Here is a 22902-nt window from a genome sequence, read left to right on the forward strand (position 1 = left end):
TTCTCCCCTACTAGAATCAAACTTTGCCCTCGAAGTCTCTCTCAGCAAATAACTCTGGGTACTCTTCACGCATCTCTAACTCCGGCTCCCAGGTCAGCTCGGACCCCTTCCGATGTTGCCACTGGACCTGAACCAATGACACCTCCTTGTTTCTCAAAACCTTGATCCTCCTATCCCGAATCGCGATTGGCCTCTCAATATAGTTCAGGCTCGCATCCACCTGAATGTCCTCAAGGGGAACCACTGCCGACTCATCGGCGATACACTTCCTCAACTGAGATACGTGGAAGGTATCATGAATCTGACTCAACTTCGCAGGTAGTTCCAAACGATACGCTACTCTGCCCACCCTGGCGATCACCCTGAAAGGACCAATATACCGAGTCCCCAACTTGCCTCTCTTCCTGAATCTGTTCGCTCCTTTCCAAGGAGATACCTTCAGGAGGACGAAGTCACCAACCTGAAATTCGAGCTCGGACCGGCGCCTGTCCGCATAACTCTTCTGGCGACTCTGAGCGGTCAACAACATCTGTCTGACCTGTTGTATCTGCTCTGTCGTCTGAAGCACTATCTCTGTACTACCCATCACACGTTGCCCGACCTCACCCCAACAAATGGGAGTCCGACACCTCCTCCCATACAACAGCTCAAAAGGTGGCATACCAATGCTCGAATGATGGCTGTTGTTGTAGGAAAACTCAGCCAAGGGCAAGTACGTGTCCCAACTTCCTCCGAAGTCGAGTACGTATGGCCGGAGCATGTCCTCAAGCGTCTGAATCGTTCGTTCGCTCTGCCCGTCTGTCTGGGGGTGGTATGCGGTACTAAAATGCAGCCTCGTACCCAACTCCTCATGAAACTTCTTCCAGAATCTGGAAGTGAAACGCACTTCTCGATCTGAGACGATCGAGATCGGTACTCCATGCCGTGATACCACCTCCCTCACGTACAGCCCTGCCAACCTCTCAGCGGAAGAGCTCTCACTGATAGCAATGAAGTGATCGCTCTTCATCAACCTGTCCACAATCACCCAAATTGCATCGACGCCCCTAGTAGTCCTCGGCAATTTGGTGATAAAATCCATGGTAATCTGTTCCCATTTCCATTCGGGAACCTCCAACGGCTGTAATTTACCATGCGGTCTCTGGTGCTCGGCCTTAACTCTGCGACAGGTCAAGCACCTCTCTACGAACCATGCAACATCCCTCTTCATACAGGGCCACCAACACTCTCTCTTCAGGTCCAAATACATCTTAGTGGCCCCGGGATGGATCGACAACCTCGATCTATGCGCCTCCTCCATCAAGATGGTACGCGTTCCACCCACGAACGGCACCCAAATCCGACCCTGAAAGGTCATAAGTCCTCGACCATCGGTAACGAACTCCGATACCTGTCCGATAACCCGCTCTCTCTTCCGGTTCTCCGACCTAATGGCCTCAGCCTGCGCCCCTCGAATGGTGTCCAACACCGGAGTCATCACTGTCAATCTCATACAAACATCTCGTATCGGGGCACTCTCTGCCCTGCGACTCAGGGCATCAGCTACAACATTAGCTTTGCCCGGGTGGTACAGGATCTCGCAATCATAGTCCTTCACCACATTTAACCATCTCCTCTGACGCATGTTCAGATTGGGCTGATCCATCAAATACTTCAAGCTCTTATGGTCCGTATATATGGTACACCGAACCCCGTACAGGTAGTGACGCCAGATCTTGAGGGCGAACACTACTGCCCCCAGCTCCAGATCGTGGGTGGGATACCTCGTCTCGTGAGGCTTCAGCTGCCTTGATGCGTATACTATCACATGCCCTCTCTGCATCAGCACCGCTCCCAGCCCCGATATCGATGCGTCACAATACACCACAAAGTCCTCCATTCCCTCCGGAAGGGCTAACGCCGGGGCTTCGCATAGTCTCTGGCGAAGTGTCTCGAAGGAGGCCTGCTGCTCTGGTTCCATGAAAAAGCAACACCCTTCCGGGTCAATCTGGTGAGTGGTACGGCGATCTTGGAGAAATCCCTGATAAATCTCCTATAATAGCCGGCCAACCCGAGGAAACTCCTGATCTCGGTGGGGGATCTCGGCACCTCCCAACTCATCACTGCCTCAATCTTGGCCGGATCAACCAAAATCCCATTCTGGTTAACGAGGTGCCCTAGGAACTTGACCTCTCGTAACCAGAAATCACACTTGGAGAATTTGGCATAAAGCATCTCCGATCTCAAAACTCCAAGTAACTCTCTCAAATGCTCCTCATGCTGCTCTCTGGATCTCGAATACACCAATATGTCATCGATGAACACGATCACCGAACGATCCAACATCGGTCTGCATACTCTGTTCATGAGATCCATGAATGCCGCCGGTGCATTGGTGAGCCCGAAAGGCATCACCACGAACTCGTAATGCCCGTAACGAGTCCTGAATGCTGTCTTCTGGATATCCTCATCTTGTACTCTCATCTGATGATATCCAGATCTCAAGTCAATCTTGGAAAACCAAGACGCTCCCTGCAACTAATCGAATAAATCGTCGATCCTCGGGGAAAACATCCGGGAACTCACGTACTATCCGGACCTCATCGACCGACCTCGGTCTCTCTGCATCTACTCTCGTATCCACCACATAAGCCACAAACCCACTACAGCCCTGCTGTAGACTCTGCCTAGCTCTAGCGGCCGAACAAAATGCTGAGCCAGAACGGGTACCCTCGTCGTACACCGTAAGTACTCCCCCACTGGGATCTCGTATCGTCACCAACTGTCGCTCGCAGTCTATCACAGCCCCACATCGGCTCAACCAATCCATGCCTACTATGACACATACGTCCCCCATAGCAATCGGGACCAGATCTATCGGGAACTCGACACCGAAGATCTCGAGTACACATCCTCAAATCACATCAGTAGCATACACTCTTCGCTCGTCGGCTATAGAAACTCGTAGAGGTCGACTCAACGCCTCTCGCTGAACACTGATGTGTCAACTAAACGCTATCGACACAAATGACTGACTCGCACCCGAGTCAAAAAACACCAAAGCAGGTACAGAACACACAAGAAATGTACCTATGCATACCCCAGAATAAGCATAATATCACAAACTCAATATAAACAGAGGAAAGAATACATACCAGCTACCACATCGGGTGCTGCGCGGACCTCCTCCGCTGTCAACTGGAAGGCTCTCCCGCGAGCCTTCGGCGCCTCGGCCTTCGTCGGCCGACTCTCTGTAGCTCGAACAACAGGCGCAGATCCCTGCGCTGATCTCTGCAGTAGCTGTGGGCACTCGGCCTTCCGATGGCCGGTCTAGTTGCAATGAAAGCAAACCGTGAATCCCTTGGGGCAGTCCCTCGCATAATGCCCCTCCTTCCCACACTTATAACACACCCCAGCTCTGCATGTCCCCTCGTGGCTCTTGCCGCACTTTCCACAAATGCGGCCCTTCGGACCCCCAGATCTCGAATCAGCGGGCTTTGCCCGCTTGGCTGCCGGCTGAGACTGTGCCGATCGCCGATCCACCCTCTGAGACTCGGCCTCCTCCCTGGCCTGCGTTTCCAGCTCAATCTCCCTCTTTCGGGCATTTGCCTGGAGCTCAGCAAATGTCCGATAAGTCGAGTTCGACACGAACTCCCGTATATCCCTCCTCAAAACACCCAAGTACCGGCTCATACGTGCCTGCTCAGTAGACACCTGCTCAGGGCAGAACATCGCCCTCTCATGAAACTTCCGGGTAACCACAGTAACCGAATCAGTACCCTGTTTGAGGGTCAAGAACTCCTGAGCCAATCGCTCCCTTTCCACCGAAGGAACATACTCATCTCGAAACATTGTGGTGAACCTCTCCCAGGTCACTGCAGTCAGCTCTGCAGTAGTGAAGTCTGCCGTCACAAACTTCCACCAGTCCTTCGCTCCCAAGCGAAGCTGGTTCAGCGCAAACTGAACCCTCAGATGCTCTGGACACGAGCAGGTATAGAAACAACCCTCAACATCAGTAATCCATCTCATAGCAGCAATCGGACCCTGCGTCCCATCAAACTCTGGTGGCTTCGTGTTGCTGAACTCTCTGTGCAGCAACGAGTCACCCCCCTGCGGCCTGGCAGCAGCAACGGCTGCGGTGGCTGCAGCAACAGCTGCATAAGTAAGAGCGGCGTACCGCTCATCAAAAGCCTCCATCATCGTGGTCTTGATAGACCCAAACATCTCTGGAATCTCAGCGCGGATGGCAGCAGCCACCTCATCATGAATCATCTGGCGGAGCTCCTCATCGCTCACAACCCCCTCGCTAGTCCCTGGCCGGTGGCGCGTCCCAACCATGATGTCTCTCTGAAATACAACACAAGATATCAGAGACTCGCTCGAGTATACTCGCACTCGATAACTCAACCCTACTTGCTCCTTAGTACCCAATGGATTCTTACTTAGGGTGCGCGCTGCTCCGGTGTCTTCAGTAGTACGGGCCCTATACTACCATCCACACCGCATCAGCATTCACTCTAAGTCCTCCTCCTTGGATCCCCGATCACAAGTATACAATATCTCACTGGCATAGGCTACCCTTCGGTAGGCCTCTCAACAGCTCCTCACTGCTACCTATTCGCTCTCAAGCATCACATAGCAGCAAAATCATTTCTAGGCTAAGGCATCACAAATCAGGCCATTCTAGTCCTAATATGATTACCTAGCCTACTCTAGCATGCATAATATCTCATAATATCTCATAACACATAAGGTAAGGGTATTTGGGAAATCACCGTTCGGGCGCTGGCTGATCGTACACACTGCTCTGCTCTGCTCTTTCAAAACATTCTACTCTTTAATAAAATTTTGTGGATTTTATTTTGAAATTCTCTCAAATCCTCAGTTTGAGTTCAGATACGCCCGAAGGTGCACCCGAATCCCTCAAACCAAGGCTCTGATACCAACTTGAAACACCCAATTTTTCAAAACATTTTTTCATTTCAAGACATACTTTCCACCACATAAAAATCACAAAATCATAATAAATCTCTGTATCATCACAAAACATGTCCCAAGATCTCATATAAATAAATCCTCTCTCGTGTGTACGAGTCATGCCGGCGCCTTCCCGCGATCCTCACTAGTACCTGAAACACATCACACAACAACTGTAAGCATAAAAGCTTAGTGAGTTCCCCAATATACCACATACAACACATACGCCACTCGAGGCTACAATACGACCCTCTGGTCCGATGTGTCTTAGCGGGACCCTCCAGTCCCGTAGCTCGTTGGACCCTCTGGTCCGGTCATAGCTCGTTGGATCCTTCGGTCCGGTCTGTATCGTTGGACCCTTCGGTCCGGTCTGTAACATTGGACCCTTCGGTCCGGTCTATATCATTGGACCCTTCGGTCCGGTCTGTATCGTTGGACCCTTCGGTCCGGTCTATATCGTTGGACCCTTCGGTCCGGTCTATACAATGCACATAATCTCATACATACACATAGCATACAAGACCCTCTGGTCTACACATAAATACCACTCTAGGTAATGTATAGTGAGAAGACTCACCTCGGATGTCTCAGATAATATCTCGCCTGTGTATATACTGATCTAGCCTCTACCTATACACATAACATAATCATCTCCATCAATCACGGCTCTCTAGGCTAGACTAGACTCTCACATGTCATCTAAGAAGGCTAAAAGGCTATTTTACCCTTCAAACAGTCCACAAGTTCCATTGTTGACCAAACCCTAAAAGTCAACAAAAGTCAACGGTCAACTCTTAACCAGACTCGCCGAGTGCACAAATGTGACTCGGCGAGTTCAGTCGTGAACTCGAGTCCTCTATTCCCCCTCTGACTCACTGAGTCATTCCCCCAACTCGGCAAGTCACTCACTGAGTGATTCACGGGAAACCCTAACCCTACTCGCCGAGTCTACCCTTGGACTCGGCGAGTTCATCTCATGCACAAACTCAAATGACCTCCTAAGGTCAGATCTGTTCCTTAGAACCATAGATCTGACCTTCCCAAGCCTGATAATCACGTAAAGCTTGGATCTTGACTATCATGTGACGTCTAGGAGGCTTTACTTGGTGATTTAGCCCTAAATACAACAACCTAAGCTCATTGCCTCCATAGTTCAACATAAAGCAAGCTGGAATAAGCTCTTTAGACCACTATGGGTCCAGATCCGAAGTCTCAAAATGAATAGGGGCCATATTCTCACAACTCCTTCCAATAAAAGACATAAAAACTCTACATCTATGGGTTCCTTCAACAAAACAGATTAAGGGGCGACATAATACCTCAAAGATGAAGTCTTTTGCTCGAAATCCCCAGATGCACAACCTCCTTGGTCTCCTCCAAGCTGAAATCACCTCCTTCTTGCAAGAATCAATCACAAAGATCAAGAAATGGCTCCTTTCCTCTCACAAACGCTCTAACTCTTTTAGGGTTTCTCTCTGGGGTTTGGTAGCCGCAAGTGACGGCCCTAAGGGCCTTTAAATAGGTCCCAAACCCAAGAAATTAGGGTTTCATTAAACAGCGTGGACTCGCCGAGTCCACGTATGGACTCGTCGAGTCCAATCATTAATCCAGTCTAACAATGCGCGGCTCTACTCGGCGAGTCTAAGCGCCTACTCGCCGAGTCCCTCTCCAAAACTCAAAAATAATTAGATAAATACAGTACCTGGAAATCCGGATGTTACAGGATGTCGGCACGATAAAGACTCAGCCAGTCCATGCCTACGATGACGTCGAAACACTGGATAGCTACTGGTATGAGTTCGATTGGAAACGAATGATTATCTAGTGTGAGGGAACAACCTATGTAAATCTCATTAAAACTCTCTGTCTTTCCGTTATCCATTTCTACGACGAAGGTTTCATTTAGTGGTTGCGGTTATTGTTTAAGTAAGTGTTTGAATTTTTGGTTAACGAAGCTTCTTTCTGCCCCACTATCGAATAGGATACAAGCAAAAGATTTATCGAGAAGGAACGTACCCGTGACTACAGTGGGATCTGCCACGGCCTCATTGTGGCCAATAGCAAGCAGTCTTCCTGCTCCTCCCGCGTTTCCAGTTTTCGGACAGTTTCTTTTGAAATGTCCTGTCTCGCCGCACCCGTAGCAGGCCTGGCTTACTCCTGCACTAGGGACCTGGGAGATAGGTTTGGGTTGAGCTTTGCAAAACTGGGCGGTATGGCCCTTCCGGTCGTAGTTAGTGCAGTGCATCTCACAACAGGGGCCGTTATGATGGAAAGAGCACTTTGTGCACTTGGGTAAGTTCCCTGCATATGTTTTGGCCGGTACAGGGGCAGCTGGAGTAGTGGCAGCATGGACAGCCACCGTCTGTTACTTCTTGGAAGAGGATTGATTTGATTTGCCCCTCCTTCGGTCTCCACGCTTCCTTTTGTTGTCGGTCGCGTAGGTTGGTGTTGCGGTAGTGGTTGTAGTTGTTGATGGAGTAGAAGGAACTTCATGATCAATCAGCCTTTGGGCCAATTCCTTGGCACTATCAAAGGTTGCAGGGTTTGAAGCTAGAACGTTCCCACGATACGGGGGCACCAAACCCCAGATGTATCTCACGATCTTTTTGTTTTCGGTGGGGACCATGTTTGGACATAGAGCCACCAGGTCGCAGAACCTGGCTGTATAAGACACTATGTCGGAACCCTGCATTTTGAGGTTCCATAGTTCCTCCTCGAGCTTCTGAATTTCGCCCCTCGGGCAGTACTCCCTTGTCATAAGGTCCTTCAGTGTGTCCCAGCCCATGGCGTTAGCAGTTACCAGGGAGAGTGATTTGACATGGCCATTCCACCATGTCAGGGCTCTTTGGGTGAAGGTGCAAGTAGCAAATTTTATCTTGCTTCCTTCAGGACATGAGCACATCTCGAAGATGGCTTCTGTCCTTTCGATCCATTGAGATAGTGCAAGGATCCCTCCAGTCCCATTGAAGAATGTTGGTTTGCAGCTGATGAAATCTTTATAGGTGCACTCCCGTGCACGCGGATGGATTTCACCTTGGCTGGAGTTTGTGCCAGTCCCCGTTCCACTAACACCACCAGAGTTTACTTGAGCCATGGCGGCGGTCACAGCTGCGGTTACAGCTGCTTGAAACATCACTGGATCGAACTGCGGTGGGGGTGGTGGTGGAGTTTGATTGGCGAGCGTGTTTCTGGTTGGACGCTTGCGAGGCGGCATCTTTTACTGAAAATTCATAAAGATGACGATAATGGTAAGAATCGCTTGTAAGTATGATGAGAGTGTCCCATGGACTAAATCGCCATAGTCCAAATACCAGATAAGATCATAACAATAGAGTAGGGAAATATAAAAGTTCAGGTTTTCCCATAGATTAGACAACTGCCAATATTACTGGTATTAATGATGTAACATGAGTTCAGGAAAAGTGACCTAACAGTAGGTCTTACATCAAACCATAAAGGAAAAATGTTGACAGTTTAGAAGCCTAGTTAGAGTATTTTCAAAGTTAGGAATGTTTACAGACAAGTGCTCTACCGAGCATAGAAACGAAAAGGCTATTCCTTAATCAAAACAGAAGGATGAGTTGACATCTCCTACTGGCGACGGGTATCCCTTGGGCGAACCCTAAGATCAGCCAGTTGGCGTACAACTTCCTGAAGATGTCGCTCATGCGCCCTCTGACGCACTTGGAGGTCCATGACTTCAGCTCGGGATGCAGCTAGTTGTTGTTGCAGAGCCTCATTGGTCCTCCTAGTCCTATCCATAGCTTCTTCGAGTTGGCGGATACGGACAGCGTTAAGGTTAGAGTTGGCGTCAATTTCCACAACTCTGCCGATGGATGCATGACTTTTTTCGACGTTCCTAGCAATCCTACGGACCATGATGGGCAAGACTCGGTCAGCTGAACCTCCCTCGCTTATGTTGTAAAAGCTTCGGTCTCCGTTGAAAGGTAAAGGCTGACTCTGTTCATCACTCCATCGATTCAAGGTTGTTGCCCACATGGGAGTGGGACCTTGAAATGCCGGACGGGGGTTGGGGTTTGGAGCTACTGGGGGTAGGTTGTTGACTTCTGGTTCGGAGTCGGAGCTATCCGAAAAGCCTTCTGCACGGTGATCATCCAAGGGGATCGGGTGATCATCTTCTGGCTCCTCATCAAGCCATCCTCCAATGCCTTGGTTTGGATAGTACGGATCGCCAAGGAGATGAAAGCCATCCATGCTATCTACGGGAGAAATGGGGAAAGAATAGTTAATAGGCGTACTAATCTAAGATACTTATAAGATGATCGTTATTAGTTGATCCAATACTTGCATAGTGCATACCAATTACATGCAACTGAAACAGGATAGACCTTCGAATAAGTGACCCTAACTCTAAATCCACAACCAAACAAGGAACAGGAAGTAAAGCAAAGATCGCAGATTCTAAGTCTATAGCGCCTTAGTCACATGTAACCGCAGAGTATCCACTTAGCAACTATTGTTCTACTAGTAACGGCCTTTTTAGTTCTCACATATGTAATTCATAGTAATGCAGAATACTCCTATAGTATTCTTGTTCTAATGTTCTTGTAGTAGTGTGGGTAAGTTTTTAGACTTGTTGCAACACCACAACCATTCTTAGGCACATGCTAGTCACTCCTCGGGAAATGTAGTTGATCAGGCTACATCCACCCAGATTTGACTATATGTCTCTAGGCCTAATTGTGCTGTTCTACAATCTTAATACTTTTGTTCTGTTCTAGTATGATACTGACCCTTTGTATGGATGAATGTATATATATACTTAGTTAAACATTTTATTATTTAAAAGTATATATTCTTGGTCAGAGTGTTTTAATCCCGATGTGTTTATAGTTCGTATATCTTTTATGGGTTGATATACTTGATTCACTATAAACAATGCTCTGATACCAATCTGTCACACCCCAAAACCGAGAACGGCGGAATACGTTCTGGGGTAGAGGACGTCATGTACAGTATCATAACAATGAATAATAGTAAAGACAAGCAACAACATCCCTTGCATTAAGATAATAATTGTAATACAAGCGTGTTCTGTACAGTTTGTTAGACACCAAAAGTATAATAAAATATAAAGATGAGTCTTGTATGTGCTCCATCTTCTCAAAAGTTGCATCTGTACCTGTCTACTGATGACCTGAGAATACAAGTTATTTTGAAAGAGTTTATCAGCATAAAGCTGGTGAGTTCATATGTATTTAGTGTCTTTGCTTGTATAAAAATGTTTACAACCATGTAGTATAATAGTTGATATCAAAGTTTGAAAATAGTATGCTCCCTAGAAAATCCTATATTTTCAAGTAAAAGTAGTCTTCTGCCAAGAACCGGTTATTTGCATGTTTGATCCTTTGAAAATGTAAAGGTTTTCCCAGTAAAACTATCAGTATGAAAATATAGTTTTAGACTTCATTCATATAAAGAAATTGGGAAAATAATGTTTTACCCCAGCAGTGTCACTGTCGGCTTTATGAAATGAAAATGCAGACTCCAGGTAGTATTAAATGTACAATACACCTCGGGAAGTCTGTTTTGCCTTTAATTCTTAATGTGTTAATTTAAAGGTCGGAATGTGAACTCGTATGTAACCATGCTGATTGACGATCGAATAACTAATGACCCTCCAGATCACACGTAGTATGGTGACATTTTGTCACCCCTGGGCCTAGTCGGCTCGGACTGTAGCTAGCAGTCGGCATGTGGGAGTGTCTGTCCCGTATAGATCTATACACATAATGCCCGCTCTCCCTCCAGGAGACTCTGGTTACACAGTGATAGCACAATGAAGTGTCGTATCGAGATGTAGTATGTCACATTCTATTTTAGTATATTCTCTCGTATATCGTATAATGTAGTGTCGTATCGAGATGTAGTATGTCACATTCTATTTTAGTATATTCTCTCGTATATCGTATAATGTACTTTCTGGTATAATGTATAAAGTGTTCTCTTGTGTAGTATATAGTATTCTCTTTGTATAGTATTTAGTATTCTCTTTGTATAGTTTTTAGCATGTATTGACTCATAACTGTGCTGACTCTGGTAGTTGTCATGGCCATAGTAGTAATGAGTAGTAATCCTTAACTATACTTATTATAGTTAAATAGTAATGTTGGTTGCATAACTTTGATACACAAAGGCACTGAACTGAAATGAAGACTTTTATATCTAACACAAATATAGATGATATATAACTAAGAATTCAACGACAGTCGGACAAATAACAAAATACCCTAAGCCCACAATCAAACAAGAACAGGAAGTAAGGTGAGTTATTAGTCCTAAGTCCTTCAAGTCTTACTTATCTATATATATATATATATATATATATATATATATATATATATATATATATATATATATATATATATATATATATATATATATGTATATATATATATATATATATATATATATATATTGGTGTAGATATGGTTTGGGAATAAAAGAAGTTTAAAAGAGTTTGGAAATAGTTTTATAACAATTTAATACGAAAATGAGTTTGATAAACATTTGAAGCAGTTTTGTTGGCAAAGCAGTTGAAAATATAGAAAATCCTTTTGGTTGCAAGTTATAAATCACATGTGATTGATACTATAACTTGTTTGATTCAACTTGTATCCCCCCATAAAAGCATTTAAAAACATTTAAAAGGTTAATTAAGGGGTATGAACTCACCTGCTGTGAGTAGTTTGGATGGAAGTGTCGGGTAGGATGCTAGGTGTCAAGTGAGGACTTGAGCACACACACGGATCCAATGTAACATGTAGTGATACATAAGTGTATCTAATTAGTTAATTAATCACTAATTAAGTAAGTAAAGACACCCTAATGCATGAAAACACTTTGTTTCAAGTGCTAGGAGTGCTAAGGGTTGCTTCTAAGGAGTGTATGACCTCACCATGGAGTTTACACTTCAAATGATCACCCTATATGTGTTTACGGTTGATGGACCATTCCCCCCATGAGTTTACGGCTGTAAATTCATGGGAATGGTGCATTTGGGTGTTTCAAGGTCTCATGTTTCACAAAGAAGTGTCCAATGGTTGAATCAAAGGCTTAGGAAGTGGTTAGGGCTCGAAATGGCACTCCCTTGGAGTTTACGGTCCTTGGACCACTCCTTGGGAGTTTACGGTCGTAAACCCTAGGGTTTATGGCCGTAAACCCTTGGCCACTTCATTCTTTTCGTGTTTTGTGGTTCTTAGTTCATGCATGCAAGTTTCTAGCCTCTTGTCCAAGCATTAGAAGGTGTTAGGGGCATCAAAACACCCTTTGGGGGTGTTTACGGTTTTGGGAGATCCCCAAACTGTAAACACATGTTCTTGGGGGTTTTTGGTGTTCATTCCATGGATTAGCAAGCACACTAAGCAAATAACTAGTTAGGAAGAGGATACTTACTTATAGGAAGCTTGTAAGAGTGTTTAGGACCCAAGAACACTAGTGTGTGTTCTTGGTGTTCTTGGTGTTTTGAAGAATACTTAAAGATCTATGTAAAAACCAAGAATCCATGGATGAAATGATGTATAAACACTAGATTAAGTGTTGTAGGAACGAATTTAGGAAGGAAAACTTACACTTTTGGCGGATTTGGAAGAATGGACTTATGATACTTGAGAGAAAAAGCCTTGTGTTCTTGAGGTGGGAAGTGGAGAATGAGGAAAAGATGTGTAAACTCATGCTATATGCATGAGTCTTGGGAAAATGGTGTTTACGGCCCAAACACCACTTGTTTGGCCGTAAACTCCTAGTAAATGAGTTGATTGTTTTGTTCGTTACACCTCACTCATAACGACACTTCCTTTTTATTAAATCGTTTGACGAAATTAAAATAAAACACCCAAACGGGCTTAAATCCGGCCAAAAATGTACTGAAATGTTTTTGACTAATTTTTGAAGTGTTTGACTGTGGAAATTATACAAATGAAAATTTCGGGTTGTCACAGACATTTGTGAAAAATACAAGTAGAAGTAGTACGATAGGAATATCAAAGGTCATTGGATATGACAAACATGAGTTACTTCAAAGTCAAAAGGAAAATACCAATTAAATAAGCAAAGACAGCTTAAGCTTTTATTAGTGACAAGTAGTAGAAGATAATGGGTCAAACCCAAGTGGGGGAGTACCGACCCTTAAGGAAAAAGTACAAAGAGCAGCTCGACTCTCAGCTTTTACAGCAAGGTATTGGAGTGGTAGCACAATTTGGTGGAGATTGTTAGTTTTGTCATAAGAAATACGACCCAAGTAGATAGAAATTTTCATTTAGGTTTAGGGTAAAGAAAGAAGAAAATCTCCTTCTAAGATTATCCATAGCTTATGAGCTTCTTGCTTCTTAAGGAAAGGTTTAGTCTTTCCTCCCAAGCATCAAATAGGATTTAGGAAATTACTGAATTCCCGGATTCGGCTCAGCCAGTCAAGAGGACCCGATAAGCTCGTTCTTTCAAGAATGTAGGATTTATCCTCATAGCAAAGGACTAGTAGATAAGAATTTCAGTAGGTCGTGTAGATCGCTATAAAAAGTGTCAAGTACTCAATACATATACAATACTTAGAGATCTAATTAAAACCATAGTTAGGATTTAGTAAACCAATTGTATTAGTTTTTGTTAAATTTCAGGTTGCTAGGACACCTGAACTAGGCAACTAAGGTACCTATAATTTAGGATTGTAAGTGTTTTAAGGGTACGTCATACAAAAATGTCATAGGACACAAAGTTAAAACAATATATTGTAAGACGTTTATAAAGGTACGCTCTTGAAAATGATTTCCACTAGGACTTCATAGATAAATTTCCATATTTAGTCGCGTTAAAACAACTCAACAATGTTCCTAGTCAACAGAACAGTTCAATATTTCTCGTCTGAAGGTGACCATTCATCGTCCAATATAAATTCATAGAGTCCCAACCGACGAGTTCCCGATTTTGGAAGACTTCGCGAGGAGCTCAGGAGTACGTCTAAGGTAGAAAATGAAGTTTTATGAGACATGTAGATGCAATAACGTCAACTAGATTTCGATAACTACGATAAGATAGTATCTAGGTGCGCTAGGAGTAGGATTTCGGGGATGAAATCTTTCTAAGTGGGGGAGAGTTGTAAAACCCCATTTTTACCATTTCGTAGGATTCACTATAAACCATTGTTTATAAAATTTGAAGTAGAAATATATTACTCTTTAGCCTAATTAATTGTCATAAAAATGTAGAAAACTTCGATACGATTTCCATAGATATATAGAACGCTTAAATCCGACTTCGTAGGAAGAAGTTATGCTTCTTCGATGTTTCGCGATTAAACCAACGTGGCTCTGCATATCGTCAAAAGTGAATTAATGGTAAATCACTTTTCAACCTAAGACATTTAAATGAAATTGAATGTAGTTGTTAAACCGAGAGCATGCATATAACGAACGTCCAAATCTGACTTCGTGAGAGGAAGTTATGAGTTTTCGAAGTTTTAGTGTGGTAGTGCGGGCACAGAAATCGAATCTTATATCAAAAGATTATTAGGAAAATAATCTAAACGATAATTGAAGATCTCGTCGGTATGATTTTTTCAATATAAAGACAGTAGGAAACAGAGTTCGTATATAGGAGTGATGCTTTCTGCAGTGATCTCTAACAACCTAAGACTATAAAAAAAATATAAATTTTTGATAGATTGAGAATTAGCTATTAGGATCTAAAGGTAAGTTGTATATCTCATCGAGAGATTTCCAGGGATATAAGGAACATCAAAAATGGAGCTCGTATGAAGAAGTTACACCATTTTGAAAATCTGGAAAAACGCACGCGCGAAGTGCATGACACCACGAGAGAGCGCCACATGGCATTTTCGGGACAGCCCCTTCCTTCTAAGACACGGTGACGTGGCTCCATAAGATTGTGACATATGGCGCCACAAGATTTAGACACTTCGCGAGGTTCTAGAAGGGAGGATGTGACTAATTATATTGCGACATGTACCAAAAGGGCAGAGGAGCCAACGCACCCCATGTACGTCACGCGGCCCCTGATTTTGTGCGGTGCGCATGCCCCTGGTCTATATATATATATATATATATATATATATATATATATATATATATATATATATATATATATATATATATATATATATATATATATATATATATATATATATATATATATATATATATATATATATATATATATATATATATATATATATATATATGTTGCGTTTTTCACTTCATTTCTCACCCAAAACACTCTCCAAACTTCATACTACTTTAGATCGAATTTTGGGGTTTCCCTAGGGTATTTACCAAGGTTTTGAGGGGTGTACGAGTCCAACAAATAGAAGCTTTTGGTTTCGAAGTTCTGTCCCCGTGTTTTCCTGGATTTTGCTAAAGCCTGTGTAAGTTAAGTTACACTCGTTTGCTTTCAGTCTAACTTATATTTATAGTCATAAGTCCTTACTATGAACCTATAAATAAGATTTATTTGTAATTCCAAGAAATAATATTGATTGATCTACTTACGGGAGAGGTGTCTAGAATGGTCATGTTGGCTTGGTTGTTGGATTTCAGAAAGGCTATATGTTGAAATGTTCCTGCGTCCCAGTTGTCCTACCTGGCTAATCCTTACTTGATAGAGTTATCGGTATTCATTAGGATTAGTGATAGGTCTATCCTATGTTAAAAAATTTCCATTAGATCTAATAAGTTATAATATTATAGGTTAATACTCGTTAGGTTCATTTTTTGTCATAGGGATCACCCGGATATCTGTTAATATTCGGAGCAACTGTCCAAGTTAGTTCATGTCACTATATAATGTACTTGTAGAATCGAAATATCTTGTAATATGTCGAAGTCTGTGTAATAGATAGTTTCGTATGTTTCCTTATGTATTTGCTAATGCATCTTTTTGACGAAGCTTAATGTCTAGCTTTAGTATTTGTTATACTTTCAGCCTCCTATAAATAGGAGCTGAACATAGAGTTGATAGTAGAGTTTTCCCATCATTTACTATCAGTTTTGTACTCTTGTTCTCTGAAAGTAATATGAGCTAAACCAGACCTTATTTACTTCTTTTGTTCATATTTTACTCTGATTTGATTCTCATACTCGATTAAACACAACTACAATTGGTATCAGAGCAGGAATCAATACTGTGAAGATCTGATTTTCAATTGAATCTCTAGTTTTTGAGTCGCGAGTTTGTCTCAAAAGTTTTTGCACTGTTTGATTCCGAAAATCATCTCTGATCTACAGTTTTGATTTGATTCTACGTTTGAATTGTGTAATCGAGTAATCGATTTTGAGCATCTGATCAATTCATTCTTTCAATTTCAAATTTCTTTAAGTTCTTCTGAAAAATCTCATCCGTACGTTAATGGAGAATTTCAACATGAACACGATGACTTCATTTTCTTATCTGTTAGGATCTTCTTCAAAGATTCCTATGTTGATTCCAGAGTACTATGATCAGTGGGCTGATCGAATGGAGGATTACTTGAACGGATTCGACGAGGAACTCTGGAGCTGCATTACAGGAATCGCTCAACCTCCATCAAATCTTCAAAATATCGGATCATCTGGAACACTGATGAATCCACCAGGCTGAAGAACAACGAAACGCGTTGTTTGAGAGAATTGTGAGGTGGCTTGCCACCTGTTGTTTACAATTACATCCATGGTTGTAAAACTGAAAAGGAAATTTGGAACACACTTAAGGAAAGGTATCAGGGAAGCGAGAAAACGAAGATAAATTTTGTTAAGCAATGTCTTGTGGAGCTGAAAGAGTTCAGACAAAAAGAGAATGAAACGATTCAAGTTTACTATGATCGTCTTAATGAACTGATCTATAGGTGCAATCGTTATGGAATTACAAGGTCATCAATGGAGTTTTATCTCACTTTTGTGATGGGACTTCGTAAGGAATAGAAAAGTGTCAGCATGATGGTGACGAATCAACAAAGCTTCAATACTTCATCTCCGAATGATTTGTATAATTAGTTAAAAACTCACGAAAGTGAAGTGAATGAGATTGTTGAAGAGTCGAAACTTAGTTTGGGAGGTCCTTTAGCTCTTTTTTCGAAAGTGTCTGAGAAAGAAGTGGTTGAGAAAGATGATTCTGATGAAGAAGGTTTTCTAATGAATTCTGATGATGAAGCGATTGCTTTTTACTCGAACAACCGAGTTAAAAAGTTTTTCAAGAAACCTTTCAATCCCAAGGTGAAGCAGAGTGATGTGAAAGGAAGTTTCACTAATAAGTCTGTGGGTGAGGAGAAGAAGAAATTCGAGAAGAATGATGTGAAGGCAATTGAAGCCAAAATTAAGAAGAAACTTAAGGGAGATTCAGGCATTCACTGTCAGTGCTGCAACGGAGAAAATCATTTAGAAAATGATTGTATGCTTCATAAGAAAGAAGAGAAAAAGAATAGGGTCAAGGACGAAGCCTATTATGTTGAAAGATTGGAAGAAGTTCGTGGAAAGGCGAAGGGGATGTCTTTGGGTGCACGAGGTGAAGGTGGAAAAGATGGCACGTATCAGATCTGGTCTTCAGGATCTGATGACGAAGAGATGCGTAATCCGACGCATGGGGCTATGTTCGCACAATTTGAAGAGGATAAGGACGAAATGGCGATTGGTCATTATTTCATTACCAAATCAGGAGACAAATCACCAATGACAACGAAGGTACGTTCTATTCTTCAATCTTTTAACATTCCTTTACAAGCTTATGATTCTGAAATAATTGCATTTGATGATATTGTTTCTTACTTTGATACAATTGTGGTGTCTGCTAGTAATGAAGCTAAGAAACTAAACATCTAGTTGCTAGAGACTCAAAAATTGCTAGATTCGAAACGAAGCAGGGTAGAGTATCTGGAATTGCAATTGAATAATGTGAATAATGATAGGGAATGTCTAGATAATGAAGTTCGAATGTTACTTGCTCAGCGAAACATTTACTGTAATTCAGCAAAAAGGCTTTATACTAAATTGACTTCATTGCATCATTCATCTGATATAAGCAAAGAACAACATAGGAAATTGTTGCCTTTTCTTGTTTTCGAAAGAGAGAAAGTTGATAGTTTATCCTATGATTGTGAGAAAACCATAGCAGAATTCGATAAAGTGCATGATAATCGATTTGTTTATAGTATTGTTAAGATAGATGAATATTTGAATGCTGATGAACTTGTTGAGATAGTGAATGATACATTGACCAAAAGTGAACAAATCAAAGTTTTGAAAAGAACGGAGAATTCGAAAGTTGATTCTCAATCTAATTTTGCTGATATCGATGATAATTTTGATAGTTTTAGCGAAATCAGTGAAATTGAGGAGGAAGAAAGTATCGATTGTTCTCAGTTATCTGTCATTAATGTCACATATAAGTCAAAAGGTAAAGAAATTTGTGATGATTTGATGGTTAGGGATGACATTGATAGACCCTCTACTTCGAATGTTTGTGACTTTAATCATGTGAGTGTAAGAGACAGTCAAACGAATAGTAGTGATGATGAGCATGAAGAAACAGATTCAAACAATTCTGAGCCAGAAAAGAATGTTTCGAAGGAAACATCCATTCCACGAGTTGTTGTTGATCAAGTGTTTGGAGACACTGAAAATTTCGACCAAGTCTTATCTGAAAAAGGTGCTCGTTATTTGGAAACAAATATTGTTGTGTATCCAAATTTTAAGTGTTCAGATGATGTTGTATTTCCGAATCAAGTGTTTGTCACTACTAGAAATGTTGAAAACATCAGACGAAGGATTCTTTTCAAACCAAAGCACTGTCGAACATAATATAACAAAGAATTCGTTTGTTTTTCAAAGACAAAAACCACAACGAAAATGGGATGAAAAACAAGAAAATACAAAAGAGATTTTGAAACAAGAATCTAATGAAACAAATGAGAATGTCAAACTTAATTCACAAGAATTTAAGGATCTTGTTGAAAAATTTTCGAATGAAAAAGGAATTTCGAAAAGACAGGCACGAAAGAAATGTTTTTGGCAAATAGTGTCAAATGAAAAGCACTCAAAAATACCAACCAAAAAAATTTCTGAAAATGGGGTGTCTAAATCAGTACAAACAAAGTTTTCAACTCGTTCGGATAAAAAGGAAAATCCCGCTCAACCAACTTCGTCAGATTATCAAAATAATTCATCGAAGTTTTCAAAATCAACATTTTCAAAGACTTTTCAAACAAATTTGCAACAAAAGAATTTTCATTCAAAAAGCCAACAAAAGTTTTCAACTTCAAATTCATCTTTTCCAAAACCAACAAACGATCAACACAGATTTTCTTCAAATAGAACAAATCGATATTTTGCTAATGTTCGTCAATTTGAAAATGTTCGAAAATTTGAGAATATTCGAAAATTTGACAATGTTCGAAAATTTGAGAATGTTCGAAAATTTGAGTATGTTCGAAAATTTGAGAATGTTCAAAAATTTGAAAACGTTCGAAAGTTTGCAGACAATCAAACATTTGTGAATGATAAATCCAAAACATCTGCAAAGTTTATTCCACAAAAACCAGATTTTCCGAATCCATCTGCACACAAAGCCACTAAAGTTTTGTATACAAAAGGTTCTTCTGGGGTGGAAACAATCAATCATTGGCTTGAGGAAAAAGGGAAAAAGTACAATCGGGAAAGTTTTCTCAACATCAAATCAAGAAGGCCTATGAACAGTATTTGAATGATACTTCATTTGGAAGTTCATCTTTGAAAGAATCAAATACTCCAGTTCAAAAATGGTAACCAATCTCAAAGGACAAACACACTGAGAAGCACGAGAAGAAAGTTAGTGAAAGTCCAAAACTATAGAAAAATTATGTTTCGATATCTTTAACTGATGATGTCGACTTAATTGATACTTTCGAAACCAAAGTTAGAAATTGGGCTTTAGGTTCTAAATTTCATTCACTTTTTCAAACTAATGACCAAGGACCCAAACAGCCTTGGGTAGCTAAATTCTTTTAATGATTGCTGGTACTGTGTGACGAGCAATATGATGAGAAATGGTACATTGATAGTGGTTGCTCACGTCACATGACTGGAAGGAAGGAGAATTTGTGTAATTTTAGAAGTTTGGAAAATGCAGGAGTAGTGAAGTTTGGAAATAATCACAAGTGTCAAGTTAAAGGTTATGTCAAAGTAACAAATGGAAAATTTACAGTGAATCGTGTTGCTTATGTTGAAGGTCTTAAACATAATTTTATAAGTGTTTCACAACTTGTTGTGGGCATTGGAAACCAAGTTGTGTTTAACGAAGAAGGAAGTATCATTTCTAATGTTGAGACGCACGAAGTTTTGCTGAAATCAAAAAGATATGGCGATATGTTCACTCTTGACATCAAACCTATTGTTGGGAAACCCTCAGTTTGTTTACTTTCGAAAGCTTCATCTCATGTTAGCTGGTTGTGGCATCGACGTTTATCACATTTAAACTTTCGAAATCTAAATAAGTTGGTAGTAGATGATCTTGTTCGAGGTTTACCTGTTCTAAAGTTTGACAGTGATACTTTATGTGCAGCTTGCGAATAAGGAAAACAACATCGTAAAGGACATCCAATTGTCATAGATTCGAAAATTGTTGAACCGCTGGAACTTCTTCATATTGACCTTTATGGACCATCAACTGTTGAAACTATCAACAAGAAACGGTACATTTTAGTTATTGTTGATGATTTTTCACGATTTACTTGGGTGTATTTTTCTCAGGTTAAAATCTGAAGTCGCTCAAACAATGATTAAATTTATCAAGAAAATTGAGACAAGTCTGAAAAAGAATGTTCATAAAATCAAAAGTGATAATGGTTCCGAGTTTAAAAACAACGTGCTTGATTCGTTATTAACTGAGAAAGAAATTTCGAATTATTTCTCATCGCCATATACACCACAACAAAATGGTGTGGTTGAAAGGAGGAATAGGTCTCTTTGTGAAGCAGCAAGAACAATGTTGACATGTGCGAATCTTCCTCAATATCTATGGGCAGAAGTAGTTTCGACAACATGTTTTACTCATAATCATTCTTTCATTCATCTTCGTTTTAATATAACTCCGTATGAAATCATAAATAACCGAAAACCTAATGTCAAATTCTTGCATGTTTTTGGTTGCAAGTGTTTTATCATGAATCTCAAAGATAATCTTTCGAAATTTCAAGCTAAGGCTGATGAAGGAATATTTTTGGGATATTCAAATAACTCGGTTGCATACAGAGTCTTAAATAAACGAACACGAAAAGTTGAAGAGACATTTAATCTCACATTTGACGATTACTATGTGAAACAAGTTGAAAAACGTTTCGAACAAAAACCAATTCTTAATGAATCAAATGATGAGTCTGAAAGTTATAATTCATCTGATTTTGATTATGATTTACTTTTTGGTGTTCCAGACAGGGCTACTGATGCCGAAGTAAATGCTGCTGATAATCAAACTCCTGAATCTTTGAAACATACTGATGATTCGACAATCACATCAGATACAACTGCTAATGGCGAAAGTATGCTAGATGCTCAAGTGGAGGGGGAGTACTTGAATATACCTTCAACTATTGAGGGGGAGCATCCTTTCTAGGGGGAGAAGAGTAGTATGAATGATGTTTTCGAGGGGGAGCATCAGAATGACAATTATGTTGATGGGGAGCATGATGATACTGAAACCATAAATCTTGATCAAAACGATAAATTTCATGAACTAAATGATAATAATTCTGTTGCAGGATCTGAAAATGAAGAAATGTACGAATATGCACCATTGGACTTTGATCCAGCATATCCACCATTAGAAAAATAGACAAGAAATATTCCAAAAGAACAAGTCATTGGGAATCCACAAGATGGAGTTTTGACTAGAGCTCAAATCCATGCAAAGAATGAGGTACTGAATGCTCATCAAGAATTTTGCATGTTTAATGTTTTCATTTTGAAAATAGAACCAAAGACAGTTAAGGTTGCAATGGAACACTCAGATTGGGTTGTAGCAATGCAATCTGAACTAGCTGAGTTTTAAAGAAACAAGGTTTGGAGCTTGATTCCTAAACCTAAAAATGTTTCGATTGTCGGATTAAAATGGATTTTCAAAAACAAAACCGACAAGGATGGAAATATTGTTCAAAATAAAGCACGATTAGTTGTTAAAGGATATTCGCAACAAGAAGGTATAGATTATGAAGAAACCTTTACTCCTGTCGCAAGACTCGAGGCTGTTTGAATATTTTTGGCTTATGCAGCTCACAAAGATTTTGATGTTTATCAAATGGATGTGAAGTGTGCTTTTCTCAATGGTGAACTCGAAGAAACAGTTTATGTTGAACAACCTCCAGGTTTCATAGATGAAAATTATCCTGATCATGTTTATATTTTAGATAAAGCAGTATATGGGTTAAAACAAGCACCAAGAGCCTGGTATGCAACTCTTACCAATTTCATAAAACAATCAAAATTTAAACAAGGATCAGTTGACCCCACATTATTTCGAAAGAAAGTTGGGAATCATCTGATGCTTGTTCAAATTTATGTCGATGATATTATTTTTGGCTCTACTGACCCTGCTTTGTCTAGTGAATTCGAATGTTTGATGAAAAGCCAGTTCGAAATGAGCATGATGGGTAAAATCAATAATTTTCTTGGTTTAAACATTCATCAAAGCAGAGATGGAATTTTCATCAATCAAGAAAAAAAACCAGGAATTTGCTCGAAAATTTTGGAATGACAAATAGCACGAAGTTAAGAGTACCAATGGTGGTTGGAACAAGGCTAACACCTTCGTTAGAGACACCTGTTGTTGATCTTAATTTATGATGGGTTTCGAGCAATACATCATTCCTATGGTGTACATGCAAACCCTAATAGCTTTTGGATCTAGTTTGTCTAATGAACATGCAATTGAATATCCAAAGCTATAAACCCTAGATCTAATAAACTAGAACTGAAA

At 40.8% G+C, this 22902-nt stretch overlaps 1 protein-coding gene across 1 annotated transcript in view; it reads left to right on the forward strand.

Moving 5' to 3' along the window:
• Nucleotides 1-21543, forward strand: part of LOC145130350 (uncharacterized) — a 48518-nt gene extending 26975 nt beyond the window's left edge. The window contains exons 5-6 of the mRNA XM_079065164.1: nt 19426-19648; nt 21362-21543. Coding sequence (XP_078921290.1) covers nt 19426-19648; nt 21362-21543 — 405 coding nt within the window. The remainder of the gene's footprint in view (nt 1-19425; nt 19649-21361) is intronic.
• Nucleotides 21544-22902: the final 1359 nt, after the last annotated feature.

The sequence above is a fragment of the Lactuca virosa genome, chromosome 8 (genome assembly GCF_052849685.1).
Source record: "Lactuca virosa cultivar CGN04683 chromosome 8, Lactuca_virosa_CGN04683_v6, whole genome shotgun sequence".
In the NCBI taxonomy this organism is placed as follows: Eukaryota; Viridiplantae; Streptophyta; class Magnoliopsida; order Asterales; family Asteraceae; genus Lactuca; species Lactuca virosa.